The sequence below is a fragment of the Bombina bombina genome, chromosome 1 (genome assembly GCF_027579735.1).
Source record: "Bombina bombina isolate aBomBom1 chromosome 1, aBomBom1.pri, whole genome shotgun sequence".
Taxonomy (NCBI): domain Eukaryota; kingdom Metazoa; phylum Chordata; class Amphibia; order Anura; family Bombinatoridae; genus Bombina; species Bombina bombina.
The window spans coordinates 579351779-579378939 of record NC_069499.1 but is presented as its reverse complement, the minus strand read 5'-3'; the positions used below and the strand labels follow the sequence as shown (position 1 = coordinate 579378939).

At 38.2% G+C, this 27161-nt stretch overlaps 1 protein-coding gene across 3 annotated transcripts in view; it reads right to left on the bottom strand.

The window, feature by feature from the left end:
- The window catches only part of LOC128645666 (putative methyltransferase DDB_G0268948), a 201569-nt gene that overhangs the window by 24732 nt on the left and 149676 nt on the right, over positions 1-27161 (bottom strand). For all 3 annotated transcript variants that reach the window (XM_053698817.1, XM_053698815.1, XM_053698818.1), the window contains exon 6: positions 15976-16076. In XM_053698817.1, the coding sequence (XP_053554792.1) occupies positions 15976-16076 (101 nt within the window). The remainder of the gene's footprint in view (positions 1-15975; positions 16077-27161) is intronic.

Sequence of the window (27161 nt, the reverse complement as noted above, 5' to 3'; positions counted from 1 at the left end):
CAATGAAGGCCCCATACAGTTGTGCATCTGAAGACATGCATAATGGAAGAATGGGGGAAATTTCCGCTTCCTAAACTTAACCAACTGGTGTTTTCAGTGCCCAATCACTTAATAAGTGTTATTAAAAGAAAAGTTGATGTTACACAGTGGTAAACAGTCTACAGTCCCAAGTTTATTTGGAGTGTGTTGCTGTTATCAGATTTTAAATGAGTGAATATTTTTAAAAATACATTAAATTCATAAAGTAAAACATCAATAATGTGTTAATAATCGCCTAGATTTGGAGTTTTGTCGGTAAAGACCTGCGGTGCCAACGAACCTTTTTTTTCCAGCGCACCCTTAAGACAATGCTGGTATTACGAGTTGTCTGAGGGACTGCGTTAGCCTCAGAAAAGTGAGCGTTGAACCAAATTTAGCTCAACTTAAACCCTCAATACCAGCGTTGCTTACGGTAGCGGTAAGCTGGAAAAATGTGCTCATGCACGATTTCCCAATAGGAAACAATGGGGCTGAGCTGGCTGAAAAAAAAACACCTGCAAAAAAGCAGCGTTCAGCTCCTAACACAGCCCCATTGTTTCCTATGGGGAAACACTTTCTAAGTCTACACCTAACACCCTAACATGAACCCCGAGCCTAAACACACCTAACCTTACACTTATTAACCCCTAATCTGCCACCCCCGCTATCGCTGGCACCTACATTATATTATTAACACCTAATCTGCCACACCAGACACCGCCACAACCTACATTATAGCTATGAACCCCTAATCTGCTGTCCCTAACATCGCCGACACCTATATTATATTTATTAACCCCTAATCTGCCCCCCCCCCCAACGTTGCCACCACCTACCTACACTTATTAACCCCTAATCTGCCGACCGGACATCGCCGCCACTATAATAAATGTATTAACCCCTAAACCGCCGCACTCCTGCCTTGCAAACACTATAATAAATTGTATTAACCCCTAATCTGCCCTCCCTAACATCGCCGCCACCTACCTACAATTATTAACCCCTAATCTCCCGACCCCAACGTCGCTGCTACTATAATAAAGTTATTAACCCCTAAACCTAAGTCTAACCCTAACCCTAAAACCCCCTCTAAGTTAAATATAATTTAAATAAAACAAACTAAAATTACTATCATTAAATAAATTAATCCTATTTCAAACTAAATACTTACCTATAAAATAAACCCTAATATAGCTACAATATAACTATTAGTTACATTGTAGCTATTTTAGGATTTATATTTATTTTACAGGCAACTTTGTATTTATTTTAACTAGGTACAATAGCTATTAAATAGTTAATAACTATTTAATAGTTACCTAGTTAAAATAATTACAAAATTACCTGTAAAATAAATCCTAACCTAAGTTACAAATACACCTAACACTACACTATCAATAAATTAATTAAATAAATTACCTACCATTATCTAAACTCAAATACAATTCAATAAACTAAACTATAATACAAAAAAACACTAAATTACAAAAAATAAAAAAATATTACAAGAATTTTAATCTAATTACACCTAATCTAAGCCCCCTAATTAAATAAAAAAGCCCCCCAAAATAATAAAATTCCCTACCCTAAACAAAATTACAAATGAATCAGCTCTTTTACCAGCCCTTAAAAGGGCTTTTTGCGGGGCATTGCCCCAAAGTAATCAGCTCTTTTACCTGTAAAAAAAAATACAATCCCCCCAACATTACAACCCACCCCCACACACTCCTACTCTAAACCCACCCGATCCCCCCTTAAAAAAACCTAACACTGCCCCCCTGAAGATCACCCTACCTTGAGCCGTCTTCAGCCAGCCGGCCACTGATGGGCCAGAAGTGGACATCCTGAGCGGCAGAAGTCTTCATCCGATCGGGGCAGAAGAGGTCCTCCAAGTGGCAGATGTCTTCATCCAAGCGGCATCTTCTATCTTCAATCAACCGGAGCGGAGCCATCTTGAATCCAGCCTATGCGGAGACATCCTCTTCTTCCGATGTCCTAAGTCCGAATGAAGGTTCCTTTAAATGACGTCATCCAAGATGGCATCCCTCGAATTCCGATTGGCTGATAGGATTCTATCAGCCAATCGGAATTAAGGTAGGAAAAATCCGATTGGTTGTTTTAATCAGCCAATCGGATTGAAGTTCAATCCAATTGGCTGATTGGATGAGCCAATAGAATGCGAGAGACGCCATCTTGGATGACGTAATTTAAAGGAACCTTCATTCGGGCTTAGGACATCGGAAGAAGAGGATGGCTACGCATCGGCTGGATTCAAGATGGCTCCGCTCCGGTTGATTGAAGATAAAAGATGCCGCTTGAATGGCCTCTTCTGCCCCGATCGAATGAAGACTTCTGCCACTCCAGATGTCCACTTCTGGCCCATCGGTGGCCGGCTGGCTGAAGACGTCTCAAGGTAGGGTGATCTTCAGGGGGTAGTGTTAGGTTTTTTAAGGGGGGATTGGGTGGGTTTAGAGTAGGGGTGTGTGGGTGGTGGGTTGTAATGTTGGGGGGGATTGTATTTTTTTTTACAGGTAAAAGAGCTGATTACTTTGGGGCAATGCCCCGCAAAAAGCCCTTTTAAGGGCTGGTAAAAGAGCTGATTACTTTGTAATTTAGTTTAGGGTAGGGAATTTTATTATTTTGGGGGGCTTTTTTTATTTTATTAGAGGCTTAGATTAGGTGTAATTAGATTAAAATTCTTGTAATATTTTTTTATTTTTTGTAATTTAGTGTTTGTTTTTTTGTATTATAGTTCAGTTTATTGAATTGTATTTGAGTTTAGATCATTGTAGGTAATTTATTTAATTCATTTATTTATAGTGTAGTGTTAGGTGTATTTGTAACTTAGGTTAGGATTTATTTTACAGGTATTTTTGTAATTATTTTAACTAGGTAGCTATTAAATAGTTATTAACTATTTAATAGCTATTGTACCTAGTTAAAATAAATACAAAGTTGCCTGTAAAATAAATATAAATCCTAAAATAGCTACAATGTAACTATTAGTTATATTGTAGCTATATTAGGGTTTATTTTATAGGTAAGTATTTAGTTTGAATTAGGATTAATTTATTTAATGATAGTAATTTTAGTTCGTTTTATTTAAATTATATTTAAGTTAGGGGGGGTGTTAGGGTTAGGGTTAGGTTTAGGGGTCAATAACTTTATTATAGTAGCGGCTACGTTGGGGGCGGCAGATTAGGGGTTAATAATTGTAGGTAGGTGGCGGCGATGTTAGGGAGGGCAGATTAGGGGTTATTAAAATTTATTATAGTGTTTGTGAGGCGGGAGTGCGGCGGTTTAGGGGTTAATACATTTATTATAGTGGCGGCGACGTCCGGTCGGCAGATTAGGGGTTAATAAGTGTAAGTAGGTGGCGGCAATGTTGGGGCGCAGATTAGGGGTTAATAAATATAATGTAGGTGTCTGCGATGTTAGGGACAGCAGATTAGGGGTTCATAGCTATAATGTAGGTGGAGGCAATGTCCGGTCGGCAGATTAGGGGTTAAATCATTTTTAATATAGTGTTTGCGATGTGGGGGGGCCTCGGTTTAGGGGTTCATAGGTAGTTTATGGGTGTTAGTGTACTTTATAGCACTGTAGTTAAGAGTTTTATGTTCCGGCGTTAACCCATAAAACTCTTAACTACTGACTTTTTTTTTGCGGTTGGAGTCTTGGCGGTAGAGGCTGTACCGCTCACGTCTTCCAAGACTTGTAATACCGGCGTTAGGCAAATCTCATAGAAAAGATAGGATACGCAATTGACGTAAGGGGATTTGCGGTAGCCTCGAGTCGCGGAAAAAAAGTGAGCGGTAGACCCTTTCCTGCCTGACTAGCAGAACTCCAAATCTAGACAAATGTGTTTTCATTATAGTACATGGTAAATTGAATTTTTAAATGAATCTTTTTGTTTGTTTTTTTTTGCATTTTCCATACTTTCCCAAATTTTTCGGAATAGGGGTTGTATATATATATATATAATGTGTGTACATATGTATTTATAGACATATATACACCTATAGACACATAAATACGTATGTGCACACATATATATATATATATATATATATATATATATATATATATATATATATATATATATATATATTGCATTGGAGCCCTTTGCAGTAAGGTAGATGTAAACATTTCAAATCATAAATATGCAATATCTATATTTTCTTGTCGGGTTTGCACATATTAGAATATGTGATCGAGTTAGTGCAAATGAGAATATGCAATGGTGTTTGCGCAAGAGTGAGGTGTGACTTCTATGTGGGAACAGGTGAAAAAGCACGCAATATTCTAACTTCAGATTTTTGTGCTCGCCGGGTTACTGCTAGAGAGTTTACTTTCAACTCATAGGGGCATATTTATCAAGCTCTGTATAGAGATTGATGCCCCATGTTTCCGGAAACAGAAGTTATGAAGCAGCGGTCTAAAGACCGCTGCTCCATATCCTGTCCACCTGCTCTGTGGGGGTGGACAGAAATCAATCCGATCGAATACGATCAGGTTGATTGACACCCCCTGCTAGCGGCCGTTTGGCTGCGAATCTGCAGGGGCGGTATTGCACCAGCAGTTCACAAGAACTGCTGGTGCAAGGATAAATGCCAATAGCGTATGCTGTCTGCATTTATCGATGTGCAGCGGACATGATCCGCTATATCGGATCATGTCCGCTCCCACCATCATAAATAGACCCCAATATACGAGTGCAACCCGACGAGAGAAAAAATCTTAATTCTAGCACAATTAACGCTCAAGTGGTAGCGTTAATTAACGCTCCTCTTGTAATCTGGCCCTGTTTTGAATCGTACAAGCCACTGCTAACTCTTTGAGAGGGTGTGGGCTTCATTGGATATTCCTGTGGAAGGTGGTAACTAGTCTGTCCACATGTACATCTGAAGAATTCTCCCAGGAATCTCCTTAGGACCATAACCTTTCCACTGAATTAGATATTGTAGACGGCTCTTTTGAACTCTAGAATCAAACATTTTTTCTATCTTGTATTGTTCTGTGTCATTGTTGAGAATGGTGGTTTGTTTATAAGGTTTTAAGAGTGAAATATGGAAGGTAGGATGTATGTTGTATCTGTGAGGTATGTCCAGTTTGACTGTATTAGTAGTAATCATAGCTATAACAAAAAATGGACCTATGTATAGGCTACTTATTTTTTTCTACCGGCTTGCATTTTTCAGGTGTTTAGTTGATAACCATGCTTTGTCTAAAACTTTGTATTCCGGGGGTTTCTCATACATTTGGTCATAATAGTATTTTTTGTGTTTCCTGTGCATGTTTTAAGTTAGATTTTGTTTGAATTCATCTTGAATTCTGTTTAAGTAGTCTGTGAGGGCTGGTTTGTTAGACAGAGGGGAGAAGTCAGGGAACATAGTGGAATGGTATCCATATTTAGAATAGAATGGGGATTGTTTAGTGGAGGAGTTGATGGAGTTATTATAATTGAATTCTGCAAGAGTACCAGTCATTGGAGATGGGAACAGTAACATTTGAGGTACTGTTCTAACCACTGGTTAACCCACTCCACTTGACCATTAGCTTGAGGGGGTAAGTGGTTTTAAGACTTCTTTTTATCATTCATTTCCTGCAAAGCTAGTTGGTATGTGAACTGTGATCCTCTGTTGGATGTTATGTTAGAAGGTAATCCATGAAGATTTACAGTAGAAGATATGAAGATTAGTGCAGTTTTATGGGCAGTAGGAAGAGTAGTCAAAGGAATAAAATGTGCCATCTTGGTGAACTGGTTGACTGTAACAAGTATTGTGGTATGATTCTCATAAATAGGTAGGCTGACTATGATATCGAGAGATTGATTCACAAGTTCTATCTGGCATTGGTAATGGTTGTAGTAAACATGCTGTTTTTTTCCTTGAAAGTTTTGAGTGGGCACAAGTGTCACATGTGGAGACATAATCATATACTAATTGAGAGAGAGAAGGTCACCAATATTTTCATGGGGCTAGTTCAGCAGTTTTAGTTACTCCCAAATGTCCAGCTAGGGGAACATCATGGAATTACTTGAGAGCTTCTGTGTGAAGAGAGGGAGGTACATAAATTAAATCATCTCTTTAGTAAAGACCTTGGTTATCATGTTTAAGGAGATGATATGGTTTGGTTTGGTCTATTTCTGACTCCTTTCTAATAGCTGAGGATGGGTCTGTAATTAATTATATTATCTTGTGGGGAGGAATAATTGGTGTAGTAGAGGTGGAGGAGTGATATAAAGCCTTTTGACCTCATGTGTTCCCTGTGAGTATTTTCCATTGAGTGCTCTATTTGGGCATTACATATTGCACTATTGTGGATATCCTTTTTCAGAAATTTGAAGAGAAAAAGTGTAAGGGAAAGTGCATAAAGAACCCTCTGAAGACCTGCATCCCTCATCATACAAGCATTCTTTTTCAACAATTCTGGGAGAAACTAAAGGAGGCAGTGGTTTTCTTGCAAAAGGGAGCATTCATATATATTATTATTTATATGTAAATCTATTTTGTGTACCCTATTGCTTTGTGTTTTCTTGAGATTGGTTGGAATAGGCCATTTGGTTATGGCTGTGATTTTAGACTGGTCCATTTGGATTCCTTCAGGTGATAAGAAATATGTATTCAACACTTCCACCATTCTGTTCCTTGGATATTTTATAAGTAGTCGGTGGGTACAAAGTCTACAGAGTACCCAAAAAAACATGTTTTCTATGTTCAGTAATATTTGGTGAATATATTAAGATGAGCTTGACAAAGGGGCAGGTGCCCTGAAACATGTTCACCTAATAAAGGTCTGTTCACTTTCCACCCTTGAGAGTGCAGCTTTTCTTTGACATATTAAGATGTTGTCTAGACAGATCACATTACAAGTATTCAATAAATCTCGGAAAATTTTGTTGGTAAAAAATGTAAATGTGGCGGGTGCATTGCACAACCCGAATGGCATAATCAGATAATGTGTCAGAATGCTGTCTTCCATGCACCCTCCTCATGGATACGGATTAAATTATACTCCCCTTTATATCGAGTTTGCATCTTTCAGCCTTTCAATTAGTTCAGGAATGAGAGGGAAAGGGTACCTATTCTTCACTGTACATTTATTCAATTTGTGGTAATCTATGATAGGCTTTGGTCTTTGTTTCTAACAACAACAAAAAATCTGAATCCAGCTGGGGATGTGGAGGGTCTGATGAACCATTTTCTCACATTTTCTTGTAGGTATTTTTTAAATGGTTGAGCTCAGGTTTGGATATGGGGTAGATATGGCCATAGAGTTTGGATACTCCAGGAAGGAGATCTATGGGGCAATCGTATGGTCTATGAGGTGGTAAATTCTCAGTTTCAATCTTGTAAAAAAATTCAGGGAAATCCTGATAGGCTTTTGGAATGGAGACTTTAATTTAGAAGAGTATTGGATGAGGATAGCAGGTTTTTAGGCATTATGTGGAGTTTAACTCCACAGTAATAGGATTCCAACTTATGGAAGGTTGTTGTAACCAGAGCCAGGGAATGCCAAGGATTATAGGGTAAAGTGGAGATGAAATGACATTGAAAGAAGCGAATACAGTATGCCGTACAAGGGTGCTGATTTGTAAGGGCATTGTGTGATATGTGATTAGCCCATCAGATAAAGGGTTCCCATCAATGACCTGGACAGAGACAGGAGTTTGTTTTTGTATGCATAGTATTTTATTGATATTTACTTTAGAAGAATCAACAAACAACCTAGAGTCCCCTGATTCCACAATCGCATCAGCGTGTAATCTTCTTTAGTCGCACTGTAATAAGGGAATAATACAGTAAGGTGATGGTTTTGAAGTGGCTATGATTATTTTTCTGCAGAGCATGACTTAAGTTTCTCTTAAGGTTAGGACATGTTGCCAGGTAATGCTCCTTGGCGGCGTAGTATAGACATAAATTGAGACTCTTTTGTCTGTTCTTCTCATCACTGGAAAGCAGCCCTTTTACCATGCCAATCTCCATTGGCTCACTTTTAGTTGGTGACTTGGCGTGTAGATGCAGATTGGACAATGTGTTTCAACACAACAGAACAGAAATATAAAAGTAGCAAATTACTATTCACAAACAGATAGCATCCAAAAGTGCTAATAAGGCAGACTGGAACCTCACAGTTGTCCAGCTAACTGTATACAGGCAGAACAGCTTGAGAGGTAGTATCCAAAATATGGCCACCAATATGTTCCTATATAGAAAAAAGAACCAACATGGCCCAGCACAGTTTAACTCAAGTGTGTGCAATTTGATAAATCATACTTGCATCCTCCAATGCACCTCAAGGTGCAATCCAAACAGGCTGGAGCTTCTCAGCCGCCCAGCTGACTGATCTCAAGTGGCATGCAGGTTACACTCCAATCCACAGGTGGTATAAAAACAAAGTCCAAAAAGCAGCAAGTGTATTTAAAATAAAACCAATCTGTAATAAATACACTTGCTATTAAAATCCAAATTAATCCTAAATGGAACCGATTTCTCAAGCTGATATTGTTCCACTCAGTGTCATGTGTCTAACATTTAAATTCCAGTATGTAGTCCTGCACAGGTCTCCTACCCTGTTTTAGGGAATGTATGGTGGCTTCATCAGTAATCTGAATTTAGTATAGGATCATCTTTTTCGAGGAAAACGTTGGCCCAAGCACTGGTTCACCTCTTAAATAGGACATGGCTGTACACACTTTATTGCAATCAGAGGTGAAGGTCATTGGTTTTATGGCAAAGAACATAAAACAAGCATTCTTAAAGTCAGGGTATAGTGAGCAATCTCCATTGAATCTGTCTGGTGGACTAACAGTAGGTTCTGAGTTATCGTTAAGAGGGTTTTATTAAAGTAATTTTAATGAAACCTCTGAATTGTTCATTCTCAGTTTGGAGTCCCTAGGTAATAAAGTTCACTCGTTGTGACAAGGTTAATAAATGTTGAGCTGTCTTTGCTGGGTTCATAATGTGGCTTAATTAATCTGTAATGACTCAGAATTCCATTTAGTAACAGCAAGAGTTCAATTAGATGTGAGTATATTTGAGAACCAAAACTGCAGAGGTTAGAAGGTAGATGTGATAATTCTGTGCAGGATATGTACTGGAGTGCACAATGTCCCCTTTAGATATGTAGCTCAGTTGTATTGAAGAGTGTTATATCCCGTTAATTAAGTAGAGCACTTATGCTGGAGTGTACAATGTTCCTTTAATTAGGTAACAAGATACAGATAGTGTACACATGTCCCTTTAATTAGGATATACAGCTATGCTGGAATGTACCAAGTCCCTTTATTTAGTATATTTAGCAATGCTGGTATGTACAATGTTCCTTTAAATAGGCAGCACAGTTGTAAAGAATGAACAATGCTCCTTTAATTGAATAGTTCTGTTGCAGGAAGTGTACAATGTCCCTTAATTAGGATATGCAGCTATGCTGGTATAAACAATGTTCCTTTAATTACGCAGCATGGTTGCAGAGATTTTCACTTATACTGATGAGTTCACTCACCACTTAGATGTGGATCACCCCAAGAAACTGAGTAGATGGTTGAGAGAGCAGATGACACCCTACAAGATTAGATGCTAGGATTACCAGGTACTGCAGTTCCTGCTGGTTTAATTCCTTTCTGGGAGCAAGTATGGGAGATGCAGCTGCAGTCAGATTGCTGTGTGAGCTGCAGTTTGGTGATTGAAAGATTGCATTGTCTTTTGTGATTGGTTAACTAGATGTGTCCCGCTAGCTGTCAGAAGTGCAAAGCTGTCCCTTCAGCAAAGGATATTAAGAATGAAGCATATGTGATAAAAGTAAATTTGAAAGTTGTTTAAAATTGTATGACCTATTCGAATCATGAGTTACATTTTTGAGGTTTCCTCTCCCTTTAAGAATTATATAGAATGACAAAATTAAAGATAATAAAAACTGATAACAGCTTCAGATAAAGAAAAATGGCAAGAATCTGCATTGTAGCTATAAATGAATTTTTAAGTTAAAAACGAAAATTTCAAACAAATTACACTTGAAACTAATGCAACCATGAACGTAAATGAACTAAAAATTTTTTTTAAATTTAACAAAAAGAAAATTTCACACAAAATTAAAATGTTTCCTGTGTACATCTCTATACAGCTGTGTAATTGTGAATGTACGAATTCTGATTATGCTTTTACAGTTTCTTTGTATATTTATGTGTATCTTTTACAAATTACATTGCACTGTAGAGAAGAGATGCACTTATCCAACCTTGAATGTCACTTCTGACCAGTTTCTTTATCTTTGTGCATGATGAGATTATGCTGCTGGGAGCCTGTAACTCCCTGGACATAAAGGACTGGAGTGGTCTGACAGAAGTGCTGCCTCTTGTCAAATACTGCCTTGTTCTACTGGACACAATTGGTCCCATGGTTGATCTAGCCCTGCCTGTTCAGGACAGGGAAATCCCCTGTCCCTCCCATTTTCTGAAGCTGTATTTTATTTTACAATGGAGTAAATACAAAGTTCAAAGTAAGTCGTAAAAGATACACATAAATATACAAAGTGTGATCTTAATTTTTTAATGTAACAGACATTTTCAGAATTTGTAAAATTACTGCTAGATCTAAACCTAAATGTATTAAAATATAAAATAGAAAGTGCAAAGTTTAAATGTAAAAATAGCGAAAGGACTTAATCGGAAGTGTAAAGTAATATAAAATGCAATGCACAAAGTAAGTAAGTAACAAAACTCTCATATTATGCAGTGCTATAATGCACTGAGCTGTTTCTCCCTCAGATACAGGCCCAAATATTTAAAACATAGACAGACTGGCGAGAAACTGCCTGCTTACGTTCGGCAGGCTCACAGTTAGTCGATCTGTCAATATATTGTAAAAAAGTTTGCTAAACCTCGCTGTGCCGACAAGTGGCGATGTGTCTTCCATTGGAGATAATAGGGATTGCGGCTTCAGCAAAAGTCAGCTGACATCGCCACTTGTCTGCGATACCAGCATAGGGGGGGGGGTCATTATTTGGAGTGTTCTTACTAAAACAAAAAGAGGTTTCTGTGTAGGAACACTTCAAATCATGCCTGTGTAATCTTACTGTTACTGTTAATTTTTTGGTATTTTTTGTTGGAAAGCATACATAGGTAGACTTAGAATCATGCCTGTGTAATCTTACTGTTACTGTTAATTTTTTGGTATTTTTTGTTGGAAAGCATACATAGGTAGACTTAGAAGCTGAGAGCTAGTTGCACATATATGCCTCTTGTAATTGGATAACTGATGTGTTTCGCTAGCTCTTAGTAGTGTATTGCCGCTCATTCAGTAAATGATACCAAGAGAATGAAGCAAAATTGATAACAGAAGTAAATAAGAAAGTTTTTCAAAATGTATTTTCTGTTTTAAAAAAAAAATGTAAAGTTGCGGTTACTGACTTTTATTATATATATATATATATATATATATATATATATATATTTTTATATATATATATATATATATATATATATATATATATATATATATATATACTGTATATATATATAATGAAAAAAAGAAAAAATAGAAAAAAGAACATGCAAAAACAACTATTTAAAATAAATAATAAAAAAAGCATGTAAATAAAACATTGTATATAATGTGCCTCTAAACTATTAACCCCTTACGTGCCCTCACTTCAGTACAACCTAACCCCACTACATTATTAACTGCTAATCAGTTATATCCCATCACAAAATACCTTTTAACCCTCTAAACACCACAACCCCAAACGCAAACTACCCTTACACTACTTAACCCCCAAGACCCCTAACCTAACACCCACTAAGTTACAAAAATAAAAAAACATTACCAATTTTTTTTTTAAAAAAACCCCACTAACAGTAAAAGCCCTATCCCAAAACTGAAGAAACCTCCCTAAATAAACCTTATACTTAAACTGACACCTACTCTAAAAATTGCCCTGAAATGGGCATTTGTTGGGCAGTGCCTTAGTTGAAGTAATCACAGCTCTTTTGCCTAAAAAAAACTATACTAACACCAAAGTAGCCCCCATCCCCCAAAAAACACTCTAAACCTTGCCCTGAGAAGGGCATTAATGATTTAGCTTTTTTGTACAGTAAAAAAAATCCTATCCCCAAAAAATCCTTAGTTAAATAAGGCATCAGTGGTTAAGTTATTTTTGCACAGTAAAAAACAAAAAACCTATCATAAAATAATCCTAAATAAAAAAAATCCCTTTCGCTAAACACCAAAAAGTCTGGGCAGCTCTGGAGACGCTACTCTTCTGTCTTCTCCTCTGGAGCTTTCTTCCTTAAAGGGACACTGAACCCACATTTTTTTATTTTGTGATTCAGATAGAGCATGCAATTTTAAGCAACTTACTAATTTACTCCTATTATCAAACTTTCTTCATTCTCTTGGTATCTTTATCTGAAATGCAAGAATGAAAGTTTAGATGCCGGCCCATTTTTGGTAAACAAACTGGGTTGTTCTTACCGATTGGTGGATAAATTCACCCACCAATAAACAAGTGCTTTCCATGGTTCTGAATTAATAAAATAGCTTAGATGCCTTCTTTTTCAAATAAAGAAAGCAAGAGAATGAAGAAAAATTGATAATAGGAGTAAATTAGAAAGTTGCTAAAAATTGCATGCTCTATCTGAATCATGAAAGAAAAAATTTGGGTTCAGTGTCCCTTTAATCCAATGTGTCTACTTCCATCTTCCACCTGATCTATCTTCTTTTCTTCCACTCTGTGTCATCTTCATGCTGTCACCTCAGTACACTGAAGATTAAGGGGTCAATTTATCAAGCTCCGTATGGAGGTTGATGCCCCGTGTTTCCGGCAAGTCTTCAGGCTCACCGGAAACAGAAGTCTAAAGACTAAACAGAAGTCTAAAGACCGTTGCTCCATAACCTGTCTGCCCGCTCTGAGTTGGCGGACAAAAATCAACCCAAATGAATACGATCGGGTTGATTGACACCCCCATGCTAGTGGCCAGTTGGCCGCAAAACTGCAGGGGGCGGCATTGCACCAGCAGTTCACAAGAACTGCTGGTGCAATGATAAATGCCTACAGCGTATGCTGTCGGTATTTATCGATGTGCAGCGAACATGATCTGCTATATCGGATCGTGTCCACTAGCACCATAGTAAATAGTCTTATATGTGAGGCTCCCGTTGCATTTCTATTGGCTCGTTGTCAAATTCAAATCAAATATACCAATAGAATGAAAGATTTTTGGATGGAAGGGGACACCCACAGAAGAGCGCTACCATGGAAGAAGACAGAAGAAGAGTGCCATTTTTTTTTGGGGGGGGGGGCGGGTAGTTTAGGGTATGCAAAAAAGCTTAATCATTGATGTTGTTCTTTTAGTTTATGATTTTTTAAGGATAGTTTGTTTTTGTTTTTACTGTGCAAAACTGCTAAATCCCTTTTCAGGGCATTTTTTTACTTTTTTTATAAGATAGGGATTTTAGATTTTGAATTTTTTAGATTAGGAATTTTTAAGGATAATTTTTTTATTTTTTGAGTTCAAATAGAGCTGTGATTACTCCAGGGCACTGCCCTACAAATGCCCCTCTTAGAGTAGTTTTTTTTATATACATAAGCTTTTTTTGTCAAGGTTACATTTGGTTTTAGTATAGGAAATTTTGCATGCAAAAGAGCAGATTACTTTAACTAGGACACTTAGGTTTAGTGTTAGTATATATATATTTTTTAATGGTGGGCTTTTTTTTAAAGGTGACTTTAGTTGTACGATAGGCTTACTTTTTGTTTTTTTATTTTGTGTAATTTAGGGGTCTTATGTTTGGGGTCTTGGGGGGTTAGCTGTTAGGGGGTTAAGTAGTATAGGGGTGGTTTGCCTTGGGGTATTGGAGGTTAGGGGTTAAGTAGTTTAGAGGTAGTTTGTGGTGGGGTATTGTCGTTTACAGGGTTAAGTAGTGTAGCGCTATTTTGTGGTGGGGTATTGGCAGTTAGGGGGTTAAGTAGTGTAGGGATAGTTTGCAGTAGGGTATTGGTAGTTAGGGGGTTAAACGGACATGAAACCCAATTATTTTATTTTGTGATTCAGATAAAGCATACAATTTTAAGTAACTTTGCAATTTATTTTTATTATCTAATTTCTTTTGATCTCTTTGTATACTTTATTGAAAAGCATACCTAGGTAGGCTTACAAACTGCTGATTGGTAGCTGCACATTTATGCCTCTTGTCATTGGCTTTCAGCTAGCTCCCAGTAGTGCATTGCTTCCACTTCAACAATAGATACCAAGATAACAAAACACATTAGATAATAGAAGTAAATTGGAAAGTTTTTAAAAACTACCCATTGAGATGTAAAGTAAATGGCCTATCAGCGATGCTGTTTTTAATAAGTACTGTCAACCCTTTGGAATATTTTGCCGGCTTTCTCGACATGGCGATCCCTTTTGAATATCTCACTGCTTTGTGGAACTTTCGATCATCGGGCCACAGAAATTAGAGATCTCGCCATGGAGGAGAGTTCTGCCCTTTTTCTTTGAGCATTCAGTGAGTTCAGCCACTGTGAATCCTGCACTACAATTTCTCTCCAAGCAGGAGAATCTTTGTTCATCAGGCCCTTAGGGCCAGATATTCAAAACTTTGCCGGCATGGAGAGAAATCCCATAAAAGTGTTGGGATTTTTGTACACTTCGTATTGTAATGTAGGAGTCTCTGCTTCACATAAAGAGCACTAAATAGCAACATGAACATTTGTCAAACTAAAATTTGTGTTTCTACCTTTTTGTTGAGGGCCTGCCGTACTGACGAGACTTCTTAGAATATCTTGACTTAACAATGAGGTTTTGAATATCAGGCCCTTAGAGAGAACAATTGAGAACTAGCAACTTATTACTTATTTCTATGGCCCATATTTATCAAGCTCCGTACGGAGATTGAAGGGCCGTGTTTCTGGCGAGTCTTCAGACTCGCCAGAAACACAAGTTATGAAGCAGCGGTCACAAAGACCGCTGCTCCATAACCTGTCCGCCTGCTCTGAGAAGGCGCACAGGCATCGCCGGAAATCAACCCGATCGAGTACGATCGGGTTGATTGACACCCCCCTGCTGGAGGCCCATGGGCTGTGAGTCTGCAGGGGGCGGCGTTGCACCAGCAGCTCTTGTGAGCTGCTGGCGCAATGCTGAATACGGCGAGCATATTGCTCGCCGTATTCAGCGAGGTCTGGCGGACCTGATCCGCACTGTCGGATCAGGTCTGCCAGACCTTGATAAATAGAGGCCTATATGTTTATATGATGTGCTGCAAAAGAATACTTTTCCCTCTCCTATGATTAACTGCATTTTTGCAAATGGGGTAAATGATGACTTTTACTCACACAGCATCCATAATAATTCTTAATGCCTGTTAGACTAATAAAAAATATTGAGAATTAAAACATAAAGACAAAAAGAATAAAACAATAAGAAGAGCATGCAATTCCTCTTAGCCTTCTGTCGACATCACACTAGATCAGAACCCTGGCTCCTCAGCCACATCATTCTCTCCACCACATTCTCTAATACGATTTCAGATATGACCTATGACCCTCAGTCCTTTTGTTTACAAGTTACTCCTGGCTCAACAGCCCCTCAGTGATTCACATACTCATTTCAGAGTTTAGATCAGACTCCAGGGTCCTTCAGCCCCAGTGAGTAACATACAAACTGCCCCTATATCCCCTATGTCAGCCAGATGAAAACATCAGATCTGTCCCCTGACAGACCCTAGCCATGCAGTCCATCAACAACATACCAACATCATACTGGACCCTTCAACTGTACCTGTAACACTATATTATGGTATGAGAGTTTTAACTCTAAGGTTTTTAACAAAAGTATCAAAATTGGCTAAAATTAACACTGAGCCCCAGAAAAGGCTAGTGACTTAATTATTGCAAACCAATACGTGATCATCAATGGAGGTTGTTACAAAACATATGAAGCAGACATAATGTTCTTACCATGTTTTATCGCTTAATGGCAGAGCCTTGAATATCTCTTGGAAGTCATCAAGCACATGTTCCATGGATTTATCAGCATATTTGAAACAAGCATTCCAGACCTGCAAAATGAACATGGAATGGCAATATAACTGAAAGAAATGGCACACTAAAGAAATAATATAAAAACATTGATTTAAATAGCTGAAGAGAAACAGAAAGCCTGTATATCATGCCCACATATTCATATTTAGGGCCATATTACGAGTGGAGCAAAATGTAGCGATTTTGCTCATGTGCTAACTGCACTAGAAGTAAACTTTGCACGCACCAGGTTTCGCACATATTACAAGTTGAAAGTAAAAAGTTATCGCTTGCACGCTAACCCAATGTACGACAAAAGCTGAAGTTAGAAGATTGTGCGCAATAACTTATTACCCCATAGAAGTCAATGGGGTAAAAAGTAACACCCCCCTCGTGCACTAACCTAAATGCATATTCTCAAGTGCGCTAACCCGACATAAAAATATGAATATTTCACATTCAAATGTGCTGCACATAGAAGAATATGTTCTATTTATTCATAAATACATATTTCTACATATTTCTGATGTTTTTTTTTTGGTACAGTATATATCTATAACTAAGGGGTCGAATTATCAAGGCCGATTGGCCCCTGATCCCCCTGTTTCCACGCGAGCCTTCAGGCTCACCGAAAACAGCAGTTATGAAGCAGCGGTAAGACCGCTGCTCCTTAACTGGTCCGCCGCCTCTGAGCGGACAGCAATCAACCCGATCCTATACGACCAGGTTGATTGACACCCCTTGCTAGCGGCCGCAAATCTGCAGGCGGCGGCTTTGCACAAGCAGCTCACTAGAACTGCTTGTGCAATGCTAAATGCTGATGGTGTATGCTGTCGGCATTCAGCGATGTCTGGCAGACATGATACTCTATCGTATCATGTCCGCCAGACAATAATAAATTGGCCCCTATATATCTATATGATTCTAAATAGGAATAGATATATACAGATATACATCAATATACAGAATATCTATTTCAAAATACATAGAACATATTCTGTTATATATATATAACAAAAGAAGTAAAAGAAGCGCAAATTTTTAGACTTGTATAGGAGTTCTTTAGTTGATTAGCGCTTATATATTATTTTGTGTTTATATATATATATATATATATATATATATATATATATATATATATATATATACTGTATATATATATCAGCCAACAACCAAAAAAGAAAGAAGGCGAGTCGGGGCCACAGGTTAAGAGTCTAAAACTTAACATTTATTGCCAAACAAAAATGGTAATGTAAAATGACACTACAGCATAAAAAACAAAAAAGATCTAAGACCACTGCTGTCTTAGCTCTTTTTTGTTTTTTATGCTGTAGTGTCATTTTACAGAGGTCTGCTGGTGGTTTGCGGGGAGCTCCAATAACGGCTGCTGTGTTCAGAGCAGAGTAGAGCCCATTGGTCACGCCTGGCTGTGACAAAGAAATGGAGGGAGGAGTTTCACGCATGGAGGACAGACCACAATATCGACAGCATACGCTCTCGGCATTTATCATTGAACCAGCAGTTCTTGTTAACTGCTGGTGCAATATCTCCCCCTGCAGATTCACGGCCAATTGGCCGCTAGCAGGGGGTGTCAATCAACCCGATCATATTCGATCAGGTTGATTTATGGCTATGTCTGTCCGCCGCCTCAGAGCACGCGGACAGATTATGAAGCAGTGGTCTTTAGACCGCTCCGGCAAGCCTGAAGGCTCGCCAGAAACACAGGCCTCAAGCTCCATACGGAGCTTGATAATTATGCCCCTTAATTTCAACTTGTAATAAGAGCGCAATTTAACTTGTTTGCAAACTAATGTGAAAACCGGATATAGCTCACACACAAACAGTATTGCTCCACTCTTAATCTGGCCCTTAATGTGCTGGCCTAAAGTAACATGTTTAATTCAGCATTGTAATAAAACTTTGCAACATAAACTCATTATTTTGCTTGCTTTTTTAAAAAAATACATGCATTGTGACATGAAGTCTTATATCAGAGGGAAATGTGTTAGATGTTATGACTGAGATACAGTTGTGTCAGTCATAAGCCTTAGAGAACACTGGCAACAAGCTAGTGAGGTGCAACTTACTGTACCTACTCATATGATTGCCTGAGGAGAAAATGCAAACCCCAATATGAGACAATATGTGTCCATCCCTTGAGAGGTTGAGGAATCTATCTGCCCCCCCCCCCCCCCGATAATGATTTTCATTTTTGTCTGTTTTTTGGGTGACTAAATTCAATCCAATTCTTTTACAGATCATTGGCCCCATGCTTGCACTGCCTAAGATGGGCCTATCTACTAGAAGCAGACTTCTGCAGCTAAGGTGAGCATGGTAGACGAAGATGCTGACAGGTTAGTATCATGCACCTTCATAGCCCACAGGCTCTTAGTATAAACATGTACACTTGATTCACATAGCCTGGGGGCATTGTTACATGAACCAGATAACACTACATACTGTTTTAGGCACTTTTACTACATTTACAGTAAAATTGAGGAAATGTCCCTTTTCATTTAACTGTGCAGGCGTTAGGACATACCCAAGCTCTGGTCATTCTCAGGCTCTCAGATGAGCTCGGGAGCTCATTTTCAGAAGTTTCTGAACTTCCTTTTGTGCAGACCTCAGTGCTCTGTCTCTCCTTTCCCTAACAGACAGTGGCCGTCATTGGTGACATACTGCAGTTTTTCCTCAAGCACCCTTAATAACAAGAGCTTTTTTTAAAATTATATTTATTTATTCCTTTATTGACTCAAACTATCATTCTTTAGATGTTAAAGTACAATATTTTGTCTCTTAAAGAGACAGTATTCATTTTTCTGATTCTCTCACAAGGACTTCAGTCTTACATTGTGCCATTTGTTTGTTCCTCTAAAGATGTTAACCCTTCCTGCGCCCGTGCTATTTAATTTTAGATAATCACCTGTCCTATTCTAAATCATTATGGTACAAACTGGTGCATGATAATAATGCTGATCCCTTAGAAGGGTGATCTACTGACAATGTATTCCCTTCTCATTTGTGTTTGCTATATAAGGAAGTGTTGGTGTCTCCCCTTGCTCAGCATTGCAACCTATGTGCTATGCATGTACCCAGCATGGTCATCCCCTGGACAGTTCTATGGACCTGCCTCCTAACTTAAAACACTACATTCACTCTGCAGTTTCCCAACTGATGGCTTTCATGCTTCACCAGCTAAATGCAAAGGGCAGAAGAGAACCCTTTGCAGGACCTGGGCTCATCTGGGACATCCCTAAAAAGTGACCCGTCTAGGTACCCTGTACCATCCAGGAGTTCAGTTGAATTAGAATCCTCCTCCTCAGTTAAGGATAATTGTTCAGAAACCCAGGATCCCCCCTTTTGGCAAAGTAGCAGAATATGTGCCCTTTAATACCCTTTAATATCAAATTGGAGCAGATACACACTATATTGTTGGAATTTTTACAATCTTTAAAAAAAAAAGAATGGTAATCTATAAGACAGCTTCAAAGGTGCCATCTACCTTACCGGAGATATGGGAGACTATTCCAAACATGGACTGTGCTATTTTTACCATTAGGCATACTAACTTTCCTTCAGAGCACAGTACTTCTTTAAAGGATCCAATGTTTTGGTCAACTGTCAGTGTAGCCAGTGTATCTGGTGTGACAATATATCTGACTTTATTTACCAAGAAGTTTAATTTGAGGAAGTTCAGGATTACTTAATGTTGGTCAAGACTGTGAGCAGCAAAGAGTGCTGCTATGACCATTCTGGATAGAAGAGCCTTATGATTTAAATCATGGTCTGCTGATATAGTATCTAAAAGCAGATTTCATTTTGGACTGGACATTGCTACAGTCACTGGAGGTAAAGGAACTTTTCTGCTGCAAGACAAAAAGATAAGGGCAAGGTAAAGTCAGCTAGAAAACTTCACTCCTTTCGTCATTCCAAGACACAAAGATCCTCCTCTTCAGTATCTCAGATATCAAACACCTACAAGTCCATGTGGAAGCCTGGTTCCTCTTGGTCCAAACAGATTTAAAAGCCTGCCAATTTCTCTAAATCGGCATGGAGGTGTAGCCTCCAACCCAGACTCAGTTCTGGTGGGAGGCAGACTGAACCTTTTTCAGGACAGGAGGCTTGGGAAAATCCGTTCAAGGTCTTTGGGTACTGAACATATTTTTTCAGATGGCTCAGGAACATATAAATGCAGTTCTCAAGTTCCTTTGTTCCCATGGTTGGAAAATTAACCTCCCAAAAAGCTCTCTACCACAACAAACCAGAGTTGTATGTCTGGACTCCATCTTAGACTCTGTAACAATGAGACTCTCATAAATTGCAGTGCTACAATGCATGAAAGTAATTGGTCTCATGGTAGCAGCTTCAGGTGCAGTACCATTTGTGGTGGTGGTTGTGGAAAATTAGGGGTTAATAGGTTAAGGTTTTTTTGCAGTGAAAGGAATACTGAACCCAAAAAAATATTTTGTGATTCAGATAGAGCATGCAATTTTAAGCAACTTTCTAATTAACTCCTATTATCATTTTTTCTTTGTTCTATTGCTATCTTTATTTGAAAAAGAAAGCATCTAAGCTAAGGAGCCAGACATTTTTTGGTTTAGGGCACTGGACAGCACTTGTTTATTGGTGGGTGAATTTATCCACCAATCAGCAATAACAACCCAGGTTGTTCACCAAAAATGGGCCGGTATCTAAACCTACATTCTTGTTTTTCAAATAAAGATACCAAGAGAATGAAGAAAATTTGATAATAGGAGTAAATTAGAAAGTTGTTTAAAATTGTATCTGAAATACAAAAGAAAAAAGTTAGGTTCAGTGTCCCTTGAAGGTTGTGGTGGTTTAGGGGTTAATAGTGTATGGGGTTAATAGTAATGGGGTTATAGCAGTTTAGGGGTTAATAGTGTAGCGAGGCTAGGTTGCACTGGGAGTGATGTTGTGTAAAAGGGTTAATAGCTTAGAGGCATATCATATGTATATACAATGTTTTATGTATATGCATTTTCTTGTATAATGTATATTACTTTAAGTGTTGTAGTGATTTTAAACAGTTGGTTTTTCTTTGGGAGGGGGGATTTGCGTGATCTTTTCCCTCCAAAACAATAATATTTATTTTTCATTACATAAATATCTTATAAAAATCAGTAGCTGCAACCTTAAATGTTTACATAACTGCATTTGTTTAACTTTGCAATGTTAAACATAATGCAGTTATGTAAAACTATATAGTTACCGCTACTGTCTTTAGAACATATTTATATAACTAAAAATAAATATTATTGTTTTTAAAAAATAGCACACAAAAAACCCCAGCTGTTTGAAATCACTATAATACTTAAAAATACATAGCATTGCATTGCACAATAGGATACATATAAATGATACATTGTATGTACATGTATTGACTTAGCTCCAATAGTTTTAATAGGAAGCTTTTTATTTGTCTTTTTTTAGTAAGGCAGATCGCATACATGACTTAGATGTAGGCGTTCGGTGGGAGTTAGCTGAGCATTCCATGGGAGTAACCTGCATTTTACTTGGAAAACATCGCCAGTAGTGCAATATATTCCAAGTGCTGCCCTGTAGGTTAGGTACATATTTTCAGCCATATTTGTCTGTCTAAATTTTCAGTGTTGAGACTTTCCAGTGTGAGGCATGTAGACCGATCAGCCAATCAGATTGAGCTCGCATTCTATTGGCTGATCGGAACAGCCAATAGAATGCAAGCTCAATCTGATTGGCTGATTGAATCAGCCAATCGGATTGAACTTGATTCTGATTGGCTGATTCCATCAGCCAATCAGAATATTCCTACCTTATTTCCGATTGGCTGATAGAATCCTATCAGCCAATCGGAATTCGAGGGACGCCATCTTGGATGACGTCATTTAAAGGAACCGTCATTCGGCTAGTAGGCGTCGGGAGAAGAGGATGTTCCGCGTCGGATGGAAGATGATGGCTCCCGAAGAAAGAAGATTGAAGATGCCGTTGATAGAAGACTTCATCCGGATCATGGACCTCTTCAGCTCCCGCTTGGATGAAGACTTCAGCCGGATCATGGACCTCTTCAGCTCCCGCTTGGATGATGACTTCAGCCGGACAATGGACCTCTTCAGCCCCCCGCTTGGGCTTGGATCAGGACATCGGAGGAGCTCTTCTGGATCGATCAGTGAACCTGGTATGGTGAAGATAAGGTAGGAAGATCTTCAGGGGCTTAGTGTTAGGTTTATTTAAGGGGGGTTTGGGTTAGATTAGGGGTATGTGGGTGGTGGGTTGTAATGTTGGGGGGGTATTGTATGTTTTTTTTTACAGGCAAAAGAGCTGAACTTCTTGGGGCATGCCCCGCAAAGGGCCCTGTTCAGGGCTGGTAAGGTAAAAGAGCTTTGAACTTTAGTAATTTAGAATAGGGTAGGGCATTTTTTTATTTTGGGGGGCTTTGTTATTTTATTAGGGGGCTTAGAGTAGGTGTAATTAGTTTAAAATTGTTGTAATATTTTTCTAATGTTTGTAAATATTTTTTTATTTTTTTGTAACAGTTCTTTTTTATTTTTTGTACTTTAGTTAGTTTATTTCATTGTATTTATTTGTAGGAATTGTATTTACTTTATTTATTGATAGTGTAGTGTTAGGTTTAATTGTAGATAATTATAGGTATTTTATTTAATTTATTTATTGATAGTGTAGTGTTAGGTTTAATTGTAACTTAGGTTAGGATTTATTTTACAGGTAAATTTGTAATTATTTTAACTATTTTAGCTATTAAATAGTTCTTAACTATTTAATAGCTATTGTACCTGGTTAAAATAAATACAAAGTTACCTGTAAAATAAATATTAATCCTAAAATAGCTATAATATAATTATAATTTATATTGTAGCTATATTAGGATTTATTTTACAGGTAAGTATTTAGCTTTAAATAGGAATAATTTATTTAAGAAGAGTTAATTAATTTTGTTAGATTTAAATTATATTTAAGTTAGGGGGGTGTTAGTGTTAGGTTTAGACTTAGCTTTAGGGGTTAATACATTTATTAGAATAGCGGCGAGATTAGGTCGGCAGATTAGGGGTTAATAATTGAAGTTAGGTGTCGGCGATGTTAGGGAGGGCAGATTAGGGGTTAATACTATTTATTATAGGGTTAGTGAGGCGGATTAGGGGTTAATAACTTTATAATAATAGCGGTGCGGTCCGCTCGGCAGATTAGGGGTTAATAAGTGTAGGCAGGTGGAGGCGACGTTGTGGGGGGCAGATTAGGGGTTAATAAATATAATATAGGGGTCAGCGGTGTTAGGGGCAGCAGATTAGGGGTACATAGGGATAATAAGTAGCGACGGTTTACGGAGCGGCAGATTAGGGGTTAATAATAATATGCAGGGGTCAGCGATAGCGGGGGCCGCAGATTAGGGGTTAATAAGTGTAAGGTTAGGGGTGTTTAGACTCGGGGTACATGTTAGGGTGTTAGGTGCAGACGTAGGAAGTGTTTCCCCATACCAAACAATGGGGCTGCGTTAGGAGCTGAACGCGGCTTTTTTGCAGGTGTTAGGTTTTTTTTCAGCTCAAACAGCCCAATTGTTTCCTATGGGGGAATCGTGCACGATCACGTTTTTGAGGCTGGCCGCGTCCATAAGCAACTCTGGTATCGAGAGTTGCAGTGGCGTTAAATATGCTCTACGCTCCTTTTTTGTAGCCTAACACAGCCATTCTGTGGACTCTCAATACCAGAGTTATTTTAAAGGTGCGGCCAGAAAAAAGCCAGCGTTAGATACGCGGGTCGTTACCGACAAAACTCTAAATCTAGCCGTCCGTTAATACATATTTTAATACATTTAGATTTAGTTACACAGAAACAGTCAAAGCATCGGAATTTGTAAAGTTGCAATCCTAAATACACTATTGTATATAGAATCTATATGCATTAAAATAAAAAAATACAAAGTGCAAAGTCTAATCTTATAAAACTTAATCTGATGGCTAAAGTAATGTAAAATACAAAGCACAAAGTGTAAATGCAGCATAACTCTCATGTCATGCAGTGCTATATTGCACTGGGCTTGTCTCTCCTTCACATACAGAAATACAAGGACTGCACCTTGGAGAAGTATAGCAACATCTGTCTGTTTAGAATTTCAATAGGGATATAGATGCTGTCTAGATAATGTCAGTTTAACATGGTTTTCTGCCTTGTCTGGTATTTGCACTCTTTAATTGCTTTTTATTACCTTGCTACCCGGAAGTTACCCTGGCCTTGCTCCTAAAAGGTCATCCCAGACCTGCCCTGCTCGCATGAACCAGACCCTGACAAGTTTTTGGACTATGCTACCTTTCTGGCCTTTTTACTAAGATCTGCTTTCTGAGAAGAACTAATTTATTGGAACTGTGCCCTGGCTTTGGACTGCTCTTCTGACTTTGACCCCTGGCTTGTTCATAGAATACTCTGCAGTTTCCCATTCTATAGCTGCTGCTCATTCTTTACATTGTTGGCTACTGAAAACAAACCAGGTAAGTTTTATATTACTATTATAGTATTTGACCAGATTGTGAATCGTTGGGGAAGGTCAGACAGAGACCCTCATGGCCTCTTAGTTGAATTACAAGGTTCCACAATACTGGGCTAGATTACAAGTGAAGCGCTAATTTATTGTTTGCCTGCAAACTGGCAAATTTGCCTGTTTGTGGGTGTGCAATAATTAACCAGCCATTACAAGTGGCTGGTTATTGCTACTGTGAGCTCACATTAGCAATTAGCGCTCAGAAAATTAACCAGAGATCAAATCTCTAATTGATTTTCAAAAAATGCCCCAATCGCCCCCAAAATAAAGTATAGTAATCTTTATTTAAAAGAGGCGTTAGAAAAAAAAACGTAACTAAAAAATGACTTTAAATAGCGGTCTATGGGAACTGTGTTTTCATTGTAAATATATATGTATATGAATATATACATATATATTTATGTGTTTAATATGTGTATATACACATAAATATATATGTATATATTCATATACATATATATTTATATTTGCTACCCATTGCTGCGCGACTTATCCCCTTCGTTGCGCTAGTTCTCATGTCATGTCTGACGGCATGAGAACGAGGCTCCCATAGAACCTATGGAAGCGTGCTCTTGTGAGCGCAATGCTTCCATGCAATGTGAACGCAAGGTCACGTTTGCATTGCACCTCACTTGTAATACCAGTGCACATTCCTTTTTTTTAATTAAAGATTGGACTTTTAACAAAAACTACTTATGCTTACGTTGCAACACTCATAGGGAGACGTGCCTTGAATGCAAAGTCTGCAAACTTGGTAGAATACCTGCATTTTATTACGGAGCTTTTTATAAAAAAAATATTTTTGATATTTGCACATAGTGCTTATATATGTTGGTTATATAAGATTTTTGTTCTCCATGCTTAGAAAAAGTATTTTTAGAATTTGAGTTTTAATGTGTGTTAGCTGTTTTTAAGCACCCTCTTGCCTATTGTTTTTTCATATTCCATATTTAAGTAGACTAGTGGGGAGTTTGCTTTGAAGAGTGGCTACACACCCCTAGTGCAGTCCCTTTTCTTTTTGCTAAACGTGCGCTGGTATTACTCAGTTGAGCGCAATTATCACTATTGTGTAAGCGATATTTTGAACTCAACTTGTAATCCTTTTGTGTTAGATCTCGAGATCCAAAAGTGACTAATAGATGCACTAGTGATTCCCTGGTCATTCAGTCTAATTTACATCTTTCCTCCTTTTATTTTATTATCCAGGATAATAGCTAGGAAAAAACAGGAAAGGCCTCAGTGATTATAATAGCTTCAGCATGGCCTTGCAGTTCTGGTACAAATGTCCTCCATCCAGCTTTGGAATCTTCCCTTCATGAAGGATCGTCTCTATCAAGGTCCCTTCTTCCATAAAGAGCTCAAATTGATAATTGTCTCGGTATGGTGATTAAATGCCTGATTTTGTCTCAGAGAGGTTTTTCAGATTAAATGATAGACACTTTGATTCAGTCCAGAAAGCCTGTTACAAGACGCATTTATTACAAAGTATGGGAAATTTTTTGAGACTTCCTGACATTCAAGCCTTTGTTAAAGCTTTAGTTAGGAGAAGACCAGGTATAAGGCCTGCTTCCCCTCCATGGAACCTTAACTTGGCTTTGATGGTTCTTCAGTCCCAGTGGTTTGAACCTATACGTCTGGACATTCAACTGTAACCTTGGAAGGTTCTCTTTCTCGTGGCCATTAGAACAAACTAATCTTTTCTTCACAATAAAGATTAAATGGAACCTCCAGTAGGAACGGTTAATAACTTTTCTTTATTAGAATCCGTAAAATCACATATCATAGCAGGTTATGTGTAGGCTGTGGCTGTGAGATCCTCTGACACGCTTCAGCTGTTAAGCTGCAGTCATAGCTAATTATCTCACTGTCACTTCCTAGCTAAGTAGTCACACAAGTGCTACTATTGGTTAAAAGAAACTAAAACCAAAAAGCCACGCATACAGTCAGTTTCATGATAAATATATACAATCAAGGACTTACCCTATTTAATTATTTACTCTATTTCATAATTATTCCTAGAAACCTATTCTACCAAAGTGTCCATAACCCCCCAAAAAATGACAGGGAGATTTGAGGTAGATAATGGATGGATTAAAAATGTTAAGTGTTACTCCCGTAGGAGCATGCATTATATTGTTGCAAACATGCCAACAAGTCTGAAGTGAGAACCTCACATATGTATATACACTGCTCAAAAAAATAAAGGGAACACTAAAATAACACATCCTAGATCTGAATGAATAAAATATTCTAATTAAATACTTTGTTCTTTACATAGTTGAATGTGCTGACAACAAAATCACACAAAAATTAAAAAATGGAAATCAAAATTTTCAACCCATGGAGGTCTGGATTTGGAGTCACACTCAAAATTAAAGTGGAAAAACACACTACAGGCAGATCCAACTTTGATGTAATGTCCTTAAAACAAGTCAAAATGAGGCTCAGTAGTGTGTGTGGCCTCCACGTGCCTGTATGACCTCCCTACAACGCCTGTGCATGCTCCTGATGAGGTGGCGGATGGTCTCCTGAGGGATCTCCTCCCAGACCTGGACTAAAGCATCCACCAACTCCT